The sequence below is a fragment of the Branchiostoma floridae genome, chromosome 14 (assembly GCF_000003815.2).
Source record: "Branchiostoma floridae strain S238N-H82 chromosome 14, Bfl_VNyyK, whole genome shotgun sequence".
Lineage (NCBI taxonomy): Eukaryota > Metazoa > Chordata > Leptocardii > Amphioxiformes > Branchiostomatidae > Branchiostoma > Branchiostoma floridae.
Window position 1 is genome coordinate 12,437,757 of NC_049992.1, and position 11,142 is coordinate 12,448,898.

At 40.6% G+C, this 11,142-nt stretch overlaps 1 protein-coding gene across 1 annotated transcript; it reads right to left on the reverse strand.

Moving 5' to 3' along the window:
- Positions 1-245: 245 nt before the first annotated feature.
- LOC118430346 (26S proteasome regulatory subunit 7) lies at positions 246-10,169 on the reverse strand. Its single transcript, XM_035841184.1, has 12 exons — positions 9,978-10,169; positions 9,301-9,338; positions 8,856-8,937; positions 8,232-8,323; positions 7,674-7,813; positions 7,223-7,295; positions 6,567-6,662; positions 5,980-6,144; positions 5,089-5,176; positions 4,524-4,726; positions 3,896-3,992; positions 246-731 (listed from the first exon to the last, which is right to left on the reverse strand). Exons 1-12 carry the CDS (start codon positions 10,045-10,047, stop codon positions 574-576), a joined length of 1,302 nt encoding a protein of 433 aa, XP_035697077.1. The 5' UTR covers positions 10,048-10,169; the 3' UTR covers positions 246-573.
- Positions 10,170-11,142: the final 973 nt, after the last annotated feature.

Below are 11,142 nucleotides of genomic sequence, written 5' to 3' on the forward strand. Positions count from 1 at the left end.
ATCCTCTACAATTACAAAGGTTACGTGTATATGGTAAATGCATTTTTAAAAGTTGTAGAGGATTTAATTTTGCGGTAGCGGGAAAATCTTCATGTTTTTGTCCCCCCAACGACCTGGAGGTCATAGGACTAGGTAGGTAGATGCTTTTGAGTTCAGCCAATAAAAACCTGAAGACAAAACCATCATGCACATTTCTGCATTTGCAGCACTACGTCACTTATTAATCAGGACATTGACACCAGCAATATCAGCCCATACACAGTTTTATTGTACTCTTGTAACGTTTGAAAGTTTGAGATTAGTAAGTATGTAAATGCTGAGGGGAAAAAAAAACATTTCAAATGGTCATGAAATGTCCTCAAAGACATAATCTTTACAGTCTGATCATAACAATATTTGAATTTCTTTTCTCTAGCCTTAGTTCAAAACATGTACTTTTGTAACCTTGCCATATCACTCACTTGTGACATTGATTGACTGTCAATCAAATGAAAGATACCATAGGTGTGGAGCGCTAGAAAGTATCAATTATAATTCTTGCTTTCATGAGAGTACGCAATAACTTTGTGGTATCTAGTTGTAGGTCATGTATCGAGGGGTGGCGCTGAACTTAGCGTAGGACTTGATGACTTTGTTGACGGCCTCGAGGAAGTCCTTCTCGGTAGCGATCTTCCTCCTGGCGCGGATGGCGAACATTCCCGCCTCCGTACACACGCTCCTGATCTCAGCACCTGGGAAACACACAACATGGCCATTAAATCACATAGACTTAGATCCTCCCATGTCTGGTGACTCATTGGGCAGCCAGCAGTCTTCTTTAATTAACATGCAGTCCTATAATGAAAATAATATCAAAGGCTAAAATACATGAATTTATGTTAAACTTCTGAAAACTTTGGAACTTCATGAAAAGGAATCATCAGCTACATGTATATGTGTACTAGCAAAATGCTGGTTCAAGATCCACACACCACCCCTGTACATCACCCCAACACGCCACACCTGTACATTACACCTGTCTGCCACACCTGTACATTACACCTGTCTGCCACACCATCCACACCTGTACATGTACACATCACACCTGTAAGCCATCCCCACACACCACCCCTGTACATCACCCCATGTGTCACACCTGTACATTATACCTGTCTGGCACACCATCCACACCTGTACATGTACACATCACACCTGCCGGCCATCCCCACACACCACCCCTGTACATCACCCCAATGTGTCACACCTGTACAATACACCTGTCTGCCACACCATCTACACCTGTACATGTACACATCACACCTGTAAGCCATCCCCACACACCACCCCTGTACATCACCCCATGTGCCACACCTGTACATTATACCTGTCTGCCACACCACACACACCTGTACATTACACCTGTCTGTAACACCATCCACACCTGTACACCACCCCAATGTGTCACACCTGTACATTATACCTGTCTGGCACACCATCCACACCTGTATGCCATCCCCACACACCACCCCTGTACATCACCCCAATGTGCCACAGGCCAGGCTACCAGTAAGCTGCACCTTTTAACTTATTGGCCTGGGCTACAAGAACAGGTCAGATCTGACACCCCCAATTTAAATGCAAATCAGTCTGGTCCCAACTTGGCCCCTACCCTATACTCCAATACTTCATTGAAAACCATGTTCATCCAAGCATATTCTTTTCTAACAGAAGTATAAGAAGCCAATGATTTTAAGCCATAAAATGCATAAAAATTAGTGTGCACTTTTCTTAAATATATTCTAGATCACCATTCTCAAGCAATTTTTTTTAACCATCATAGAAAAAGCAGTCTAGTATTATCAGAAAAAAAGTAATATTTTGGTGTTCATCTTATATTTTACCCTAAGCTTCAAAATCACACCTACAGTTAATTTGTATTTTCTGGACTTCAGAAAAATTTCATGTTAGATTTAATGTTAGCGAATCAGATGGCACCTGGATATTTTTGTCTTTTCTTTGATTGTACCTTCCAAAAATAACGTTGCTCAACAAAATGGCTTTTGGTCAGTCAAGCTTTTGGCCATGTACGTGTATGGCAGCACAGTTTAGTTCAGTTCAGTTCGTCCTTGAAATACGAGGTACCACTAATAATGGCAGAACAAACACTAACAAATAATCTATGCCACGGCACTCCTAAGTCATAACAAAGTCATCTTTTAACAGCAATGGTTGTGTCTGAATTCAATCTCTTTCAGCATACAAAACATTGCTTTAAAAATGCCCATCTGTCTATAAATTGTCGGATAAAGAATCCAAACAGAGTTTCTCCGACAGGTCCATTAGTAAATTGATGGAGACTGGGATCCGACGCATAGTTACGGACATGCCCACCACATATCAAAAAGAGACGCAATCGTGGAAATCTCCCCCCCTGGACACTCCAAACTCTACGACATTCCGCAAATACCCCGCGTCCGCTGTCTGCTTCCTGACCGCAGTTATCAATGTCCTTTAATAGCTACTTAAGGCTGGGCCTGAGATACAAGGACATGGACATGGTAATTGCTCCGGTTCCCTTCTACTCATTGCTTCACCTTTTATCTTATCTTAATGAAAGTGGCCCTTCCTGGGAAGGCTCGAGACGCCGGCCATTTACATGGAAATAGGGGAGACGGGGCTTGGTGCACCGCCTCTGTCCATCACAGCAAAGCCTGGATACGGACCTCAAACAAGCAAATTTGGTGTCTGGAAAAGATACACTGCTGGCATTCCCCCGTACAGGATTATCCTACTGGATTTCTTTTTCACATACAATAAAACTTCTATAAGATCTAAAAGAAGTCTGAAATCAGTTCCATCAGGGAAAGGCTAGTGTGTACACATGTACATAAATTCTTATCTGAAAATGTACAAATAAAAGGATATGGCATATCAAATGGCAATCAGATGCAGAGTCCTCCCCAGAGGATGGAATAATGGAGGCCCTCCACTATACTCCTAGTCCAGCTTTACTATAGCACCTTTGAAATTTAGTGTTTTTTCCCTATTTTCTTGGTTAGTCTTGCTAAAATTAATGAAAATTCACAGATTTTTGTGCCAAGTGGCATCACTTTTCCAGTGGGCATTGTCTGCAAAGACTTGTGAATGGGCCATGATCAAAATAAGTCATTTTGCCACTTCACAACAAAGGAATCACTATAATATATTATACTTGTAGTATTTGACACCCTCTGTCAGTGCAAAATGAACCCATTTTCATGAAAGCGCAGCGCCTTGGTTTGGATTATTTTTGCCAGCCCCTCCACCATACTAAAAAATTCTGGGGAGAACCCTGAGATGGAGGTGGCAGACTTCTTTCTAATCAAGCGAGATCAGAACACACACACGTCATCAAATGCACACAAAAACACACAAGCTAGGTGTCACAGCAATAACATCTTGTTGCGTTGAGAAGTAGACTAAGTTACTATTTCCTTAAAGGAAGGTGACAGACAGTCACAAACAAACGTTAATTAAGAATAAGAACTTTGCAATACAGTCATTTACCAACCTAATGAAATTCTTCATTGAAAGCATAGTTCACTCCTTTGGGCCAAGGTAATAAAATAGGCACAAAAAATAATTTCATCAGGTTGGTAGAATATAGGATATAGGAGAATTCTTGTACACAACCAGACACGTTTTAGTGTCAATCTACTTTGTAACCTTGCCATGTTTGGGATTGTGTTCTTGCCGCATAGCTACATTGGCTACATATAGCGATGATAAGCAGAACTCCAGTCGGAAGCTCTGAGGAAGGTGTCTGAGAGCCATCGAAACATAAGCACAGTAAGTATATCCTGGTTGTGTACAAGAATTCTCCTATATCCTAGGCACAAACCCTGTTTCAACATGACCACGTGTGTTCTGTACCCACCTGTGCTGTTGGGACACAACCTGGCCAGCAGCTCGTACCGGATGTCTCGCTCCACGCTCATGGACCGCGCATGGATCTTAAAGATGTGGGAGCGGCCCTGAAAACAGAAAATGACAAAAATCCTCAGTGACAAGAAGAGTATGTTTCAGAAAACGAAGTGCTAAAGGTGCATATAAGTGCTGATAACAAACATATATTTCCATACAACATATTTGGAAACATTTCAAAGCGAAACAATTTAACATTAGCATGCTACCAATCAGTTAAGATAAAAACGACCATAATATACACCAAATAAACCATCTTCCATCCTACACATGACACTTCCCTTTACAGCAATGTTGCAACAGTACACACTTTAAAAACTAAATATTTCTAGCATTCTTAGGTATCATTAGGAAGACATTTGTTGTACACTTGAGACACCCATAGAGTACACAGTCCATGAAACGTGCACGGTGGTGACACGGTTAACTAGCAAACTGGCGGCACTATCGCACCTCCAGATCCGGGAGACCGAACTCGATTTTCCTGTCCAACCATAGAGTACAGAAGTTCAAGTTACACAGTCCGTGAAACGTGGACGGTGCTGACATGGTTAACTAGCGAACTGGCGGCTCTACCCCACCTCCAGATCCGGGAGACCGAACTCGATTTTCCTGTCCAATCGGCCGGGCCTCATCAGGGCGGGGTCGAGCGTGTCCGGCCGGTTGGTCGCCATCAGGACCTTGATGTTCCCGCGTGGATCGAAGCCGTCCAATTGGTTGATCAGCTCCAGCATGGTTCGCTGGACCTCGTTGTCTCCGCCCGCTCCGTCATCAAACCGCGCACCTGCGTACAAGAAAAACTCATCAGATTGTTTAAGATGTTACATCATGTCGTAAGGTACATGCACAGATGTCTCAGCTGAATCATTTGTCTGTAAATGCCTTTAATTTTGTCATGAGGAGAAAAAGGAGAGTTGGCAATATATTTAGTTTGCGGCAGCATTATAGTCAAATAAATACTTAACAGTAACAGAAATACTGGTTTTCACATGAAAACCTTGAACATAAAACTAAAAGCAAAAAAAAAACATATAGCAAAAATTTCAAGAATTGCAGTAGAATGTATATCTCTGTGTAGAAAAATGAACATTTTCCATCTCCAGAAAGTGGCAAAAATATACAACAAAATACATCATACAGACTTACCTCCAATAGCATCTATCTCATCAAAAAAGATGAGGCAAGCTTTCTTAGTCCTGGCCATTTCAAACAGTTCTCGGACCATTCGAGCGCCCTGCAATATATCAAATCCATTGTTAGAAATAATTCAACCTCAGGTCAAGATTCTCGATCATACACAAAGTCACATACCTGCTAAGTGGGTCATTCTAAACGATGATTAATGACTTGTGGGATTAAGAGTTAACGAATTCATGTCTGTCGATTTGTAATCCATCAACCCTAACGAGCATCAGATAATAAAATCGATTGATGCGGACTCATTATCAACATGCACAGATATGACATTGTCAACTTCTTTTGCCATGGAGAAAACAATCCATCATTTAGTGCTATCTTTTACAAAGTTTAAACAAAAACCACAGATTGTTTCATCTACTTATGATTTTTCTCAACTCCACGAATATTTCCCATGATGATAATATTTCTGGTCACTTGATCCAGTGCTTGAAATACCCACTTGCACACTTGCAAATGTTATGCCAGGGGCAACTTAGTTTTGAAGCCAGGTAGCGCAGTACGCAGCCTGAAATTTTACAGTTGGAACACTGCTTTTCACCCCACCTATAGGCGTAAGCTTTCTTGATAAGATAAAACATAATTGGTTACATGTACACGTAACTGGAACAAAAGATAATAGATAAGTAGGCAATTTGAAGAAAGTAATAACTTGGAAGTAAGGCAACCTGAAATGTTGATGGTGCTACTTAGCTTTTGACTGAGGTTGCCATCTGAGCAACCTGGCTAAAAAAGAATTTCAAGCACTGCTTAAACCGATTCTTGTGCACAGGCAAAATGTACCCTTCTTCAGGACCATAACAAGTCACACTATTGGTTACCAGAGAGAAAACGACATACCTCCCCAACATACTTCTGTACCAGCTCCGAGCCGATCACGCGGATGAAGCACGCGTCTGTTCTGTTGGCCACGGCACGGGCGCACAGCGTTTTCCCGGTCCCGGGCGGACCAAACAGCAGGACCCCCTTGGGAGGTTCAATGCCCAAGTTCACGAACCGTTCGGGCTGAAAGAAGAATCAAGGTGTAGTTTAAAACTTCAGACATAGTAAACATAATACAAAGTCCGTATTCTTTTTAGCTTTACTTTGCTTTCAGCATGCTAATTCATCTTCATAAATTTTTACATTTTTGTGTATCTTTCAATTTTTTTCTGCAAATTGCAAGGACCCCATATCTAAACACTTGTGTAATACTAATAGCATAACAGGGGTTGAATTTCCAATACCTGATTGGGTCCCGTTTCCATTCTGTTAAAAATTTCAAGTGACTTATAGCCAATCAGAATTCTGCATATCAGGCTAATACTTAAAGGCCAATTGTTTCTCTGTTAAAGGGCACAAGACTGTAATGTTCCACATGAAAGTGTCAAAAGAGCAAATTCAACAGAATGAAACTAGTCCAACATAATGAGGAAAACATCACTCACATGCAGCAGAGGTGTCTCTACAACTTCTCTCAGTTTCTCTATCTGTTCCTTACAGCCACCAACGTCTGAGTACGTCACATCGGGTTTCTCTTCCACCTGTAGGGTTTGGAAGAGCCAGCCATGTTGTTACATTTAACAATTTCGTCTTGCACAATGATATATACAGATGCACATGACCACTTTGTTTATTCCACTCTCTCATGCCAGTCTGGCCACCTGTTTGTATCACTGCAGCAACGGCTAATAATCCTGCATTCCGTCCTTCTCGCCACATTAGCGCGGGGAAACAGTCACCAGCCAATCATGTTGCTACCTACGGTCAAGAGGCAATGTGAATGGCTGGTGATTTTCTCTTAACAACATGCATAACTTAAGGGGGGGAATCTGGTTGGTAGAAGGCTGGCCAATGATAACACAGCAAGAAGTATGGATCGCAGAACAGTATGCAAAGGTCATTGTTGTTCATACAAAATGTATACGACTGGTCTGGCATGAGAGAATGTTCTTATTCTTCTAAAAAAAAACAGTTGATTGAAAGTAACGCTGTTTCTTATACGTAGTTGACAGATAAAAAGCATATCCAACATTCTAATAGTCCATTACACATGAACACATATACATCAACTGTAGGACCATTTGTAGACAACCATAATTACCTGTAACATGGTAACGGCTGGGTCGATTTTCGGTGGCAGCGGGATGTGGATCTGGTATTTGTTCCTGTCAACGCTGTTTAAACAAAGGGTATAAAAGCCATGACTTAAACATAACATTAAATAAATAAATAAACAAACATAAACACACAGACATACACAAAGTCACAAGCCACAAATTTTTGGGGTAAAAAAAGAAAGGGATTTTTAAGTAAAATATTTAAGTCTTTCCAAACAATTTGACCAAGAAAAATGAAAAGGATTGTCCAACTTGTACTTGTAGAATCATAGTACATGTACATACAATACAGCTTCTAGAAAGATTCACAGAATTGATTCTTATTAGCTTTTTAAGCCAAGCCAAGACTTACAATTTACCAGAAGTCTACATAACTACAAGCTACATCACAATGGAAGTACTACTACCATTGAGATAACGACGCTTGCCCCTTACCCAACTCTCATGCCCTCCTCTATATCCGTGGGTGCCACCGACTCAGCCAAGTCCACCACAAACTTGGCAAACTGTTTGACATTGATGATGTACTTGGCATCATCACTATCTGCATTGATGATTTTTGTGCAGCGAGCCACCTGCAAAGGCAACAAAAAAAGAAACAGTTTACCTAACGCCAGTTTCTTCAAGATTCGGAACATTTTTCTTTCAACTTTTTTAACTAAACAGTAATCATACAGCAGCACATGTCATTTCAAAGAGCAAGATTTTCTTTATTATGTTAGCTCCTTACATTTATAACATATATACAGTTTAGACTGGAAAGTTTAGTTGGGATAAAAGCCTGTAGACATATATAAGAATGATTTTAACAAATTTAGTATACCAATAATGACTAGAATAAAGAACAGAGACCTAATTTTGTTGTAGGAGGCAGAAGGACTGTAGCGAGGCAATGAAAGAAAAAAATCAAAATATATGATGAGGTCTTGCTGAGAGGTCATCTCAGGAGCTATGAATAAGAGACCATGGCAAACATATCTTGTTTTACAGTACCTGTAGCGGTTGTTCTCCCTGTAACGTTTGCTTGTCTGCCGCTAAGTCCCATAGAGCAGGGGGTGCCAGGCCTGTGTCAGATTCCTTAATACCTACATGTACAACAGATAAGTACATCAACACAAAGACTTACTGCAACAGTTTTCCCTTATTCCTTAACCTTATTCCTTAACCTTAACCTTCAAGTCTTAGCCTTCTTTTTGCCCAGGAGAGAATTATGGCACTAAAATGTTCGGTCATTATGCAAAAAAAAAAATTGCAAATTTGGTAGCATGCTGTCCCTACTGACATCATACATCTGTCGTTGTTACGCCATGTGAGGCGTAACTGGTAGAGTGTTGGGCTTGGGAACTAGAGGTCCCAAGTTTGATAGTTGTGCCCCCAACATTGTGCCTTCGGGAAAGGCACTCTAATTTAGTCTAAACGACCTTCCTCACTCCACCCAGGTGTAAAATTGGGTACCTGACTTTGGTCAGGCTGGTAAACTACTACCCTTACCTTCTGTCTGTACTTTGCATGTGGCACTGTTCAAATAAGTTACTAACTTGAGTGCAGTGCCACATTGACCTCGTCTGCCTCAAAGCAGATAGAATATTTAAAAAAAGATAAAACACCTGTCTTTACCTGTGAGTTCATTGATCTTCTTTGCCAGGTTGGTGATGTCATCTTCTGTGGACTTGATGGACTTACTGTAGGCACCCGCTCCCTGTGGACAAAAGGCAGTATATTGTTATACTGTATGTTTATGGAGAATGAATTTTGCAGTAGACAGGAGAAGCAGGTCTTTGAAGTTCGTGGTTGAAACAAAATATGTAATACAGTACTGGGTAGTATTACAACTGAATGGATATTCAAATGTCAAGTGTCATAAATTTGTGTTGGAGAGGACACTGAGAAAACAAAACAACACAAACACTTACATCAACTTGACAAAAGACAATACATCTCCACGGTATAACTAACAATTGGAAACCTGAACACTTTGGATACAGAAAGTGTGCAAATCTACAGAACACCTGGCAAGCAGTATTATCTAGTGTTGATGTATACTATAAGTATATGTACTTACATAGGTTTTTAGCAATGCAATGTCACCCTCATCCAAAGCTGCAAAATTGCATAAAAATATTAGACATTAGTAATGGATAACTTACAATCTAGAAACTGTAGGGCAATTAATCAATATACTAATAACACGAGTGTATTTTCTTAAGAATTACCTTAGCCGTCTTTTTACTGGGGTGATATAATTTGAAGTTGTATGAATACTATGATACATGTTCCAAAGGATCTTGAAGGATTTCTTTTACTGTAAAATTAGGCACTTAGGCAATAAATTACTACAGCCTTTATGTTAATTTGTATCGGAGAAAAAAACATTGGCGGCTTGGAACGTTTCTAAACAGATTTACACCAGATCTGGGAAAAATTGACAGAATTTTTCTTTTTTCTTTTACATGTGCCAATGCCCCCCTCCCCACAACCGGTCTTCTTCTATGTGTAATACCGCTTTTTCACGAGGTTCATTCGAGAACTTCAGATTTCGTAAAGGATATCAATACAAGCAACCTGAACAAGAAACTACACACACATCTTTTCCGAATCCATGTTTTCTAACAAACGGAATATTGTGAAACTCAACTGCGATTCAACTTTTCGGTCTTTTCTCATATGACTCAGCGGAACGATCAGAATTTGTTGCCGGGAATCCCAATAAAAAGTACCGTTCAGGAATGAAAAACTCACATTGTATCGGCTTTTCCTCCTTATCTTCTCCTTTAACCTTCCTCTGATCGGATCCTAAGTGGTCTGGCATCCTGGATACGCGTGGAAAAGCAAATTTAGCGAGGAAAGTCTTCTTTCCGTGATTTTCAAAACAAGTTCTGCGTTATCAAGATGGCTGCTTTACCCACAATGCACTGCGTGTTAATTTCTTTGTGTGTAGATCCTGCATAAACCGCAAGAGGCGCCTTTGAACCGCACTGGAATAGGGCTGGGTATCGGTACAGCGTACCGGTACAAAACCGGTTTTTTTTATTGGACCGGTCCAGAAAAACCGGACCTGAAAAAATTAGAAGAACCGGATGTTGGACCGATTAGAAAATTAACAGATTATTTTATCAGGCATTCACGCGTTTTGGCGCTTGCAGGTGGAATAAAATAACAAGAGTGAAGTAGAGTAGAGTTTATAGTGATTTCTATCAAGTTTTACATCCAATCGTACAGGCGCAGTTAGCGTTGTAGGATTTTAAGACGCCAGTGTGAGTCTAATACTCCACCAAACAGATTTCTCTGTAGTGAAATGGACCATTGGTATGAGTCATACTGAATCCGGTCCAGGTTCAGGTCCGGACCTGGACATGAACCGCTGGACCTGAACCGGACCTGGACCTGAATTTTCTGTACCGGTACCCACCCCTACACTGGAACATGTCAAAGGCGCTTAGCATAGCCAATGAATGATCATGAATATGACATTTACGTCCACTGAATAGTAAAAATTGTCGCGATGACTTCCGATCACTTTCAAAGTACTTGTCAGTACAACCCTGATAATTACATCAAAACGTTATTATAGGAAATATCGAGAACAGCGAGACAACACCAAAAAACTAAGGTTTAACGTTATAATGTTTCATTGACGTGTAAGAGGTCACATACGTTATGACCCTGACCTTGCATACTAACTAGTTTTGTAGACGTGTTCCGGGGTACGGTGCTGGTTTTCAAAGTGTTGCTTAAGGAATCAAGTTGATCTGTTGGCACATTCAATCACGGGGTTTCAAGATGGAGAGATTATCATGATGGCTAATGATTACAACTACGACTAGTTTCAAATACCCCTCTATTTCGATAATGCAGATATTATTCACATCCATGCTAGATATTAACTTCTTTAACGTTACCGTAG

Excerpts from the sequence above, each read along its gene's own strand:
- LOC118430346 (XM_035841184.1), bottom strand. The coding sequence starts at position 10,047 with ATGCCAGACCACTTAGGATCCGATCAGAGGAAGGTTAAAGGAGAAGAT. Across the intron at positions 4,727-5,088 it reads TGAGATAGATGCTATTGGAG|GTGCGCGGTTTGATGACGGA; the intron begins GTAAGTCTGTAT and ends TCTTGTACGCAG. Across the intron at positions 3,993-4,523 it reads TCGGTCTCCCGGATCTGGAG|GGCCGCTCCCACATCTTTAA; the intron begins GTGGGGTAGAGC and ends TTCTGTTTTCAG.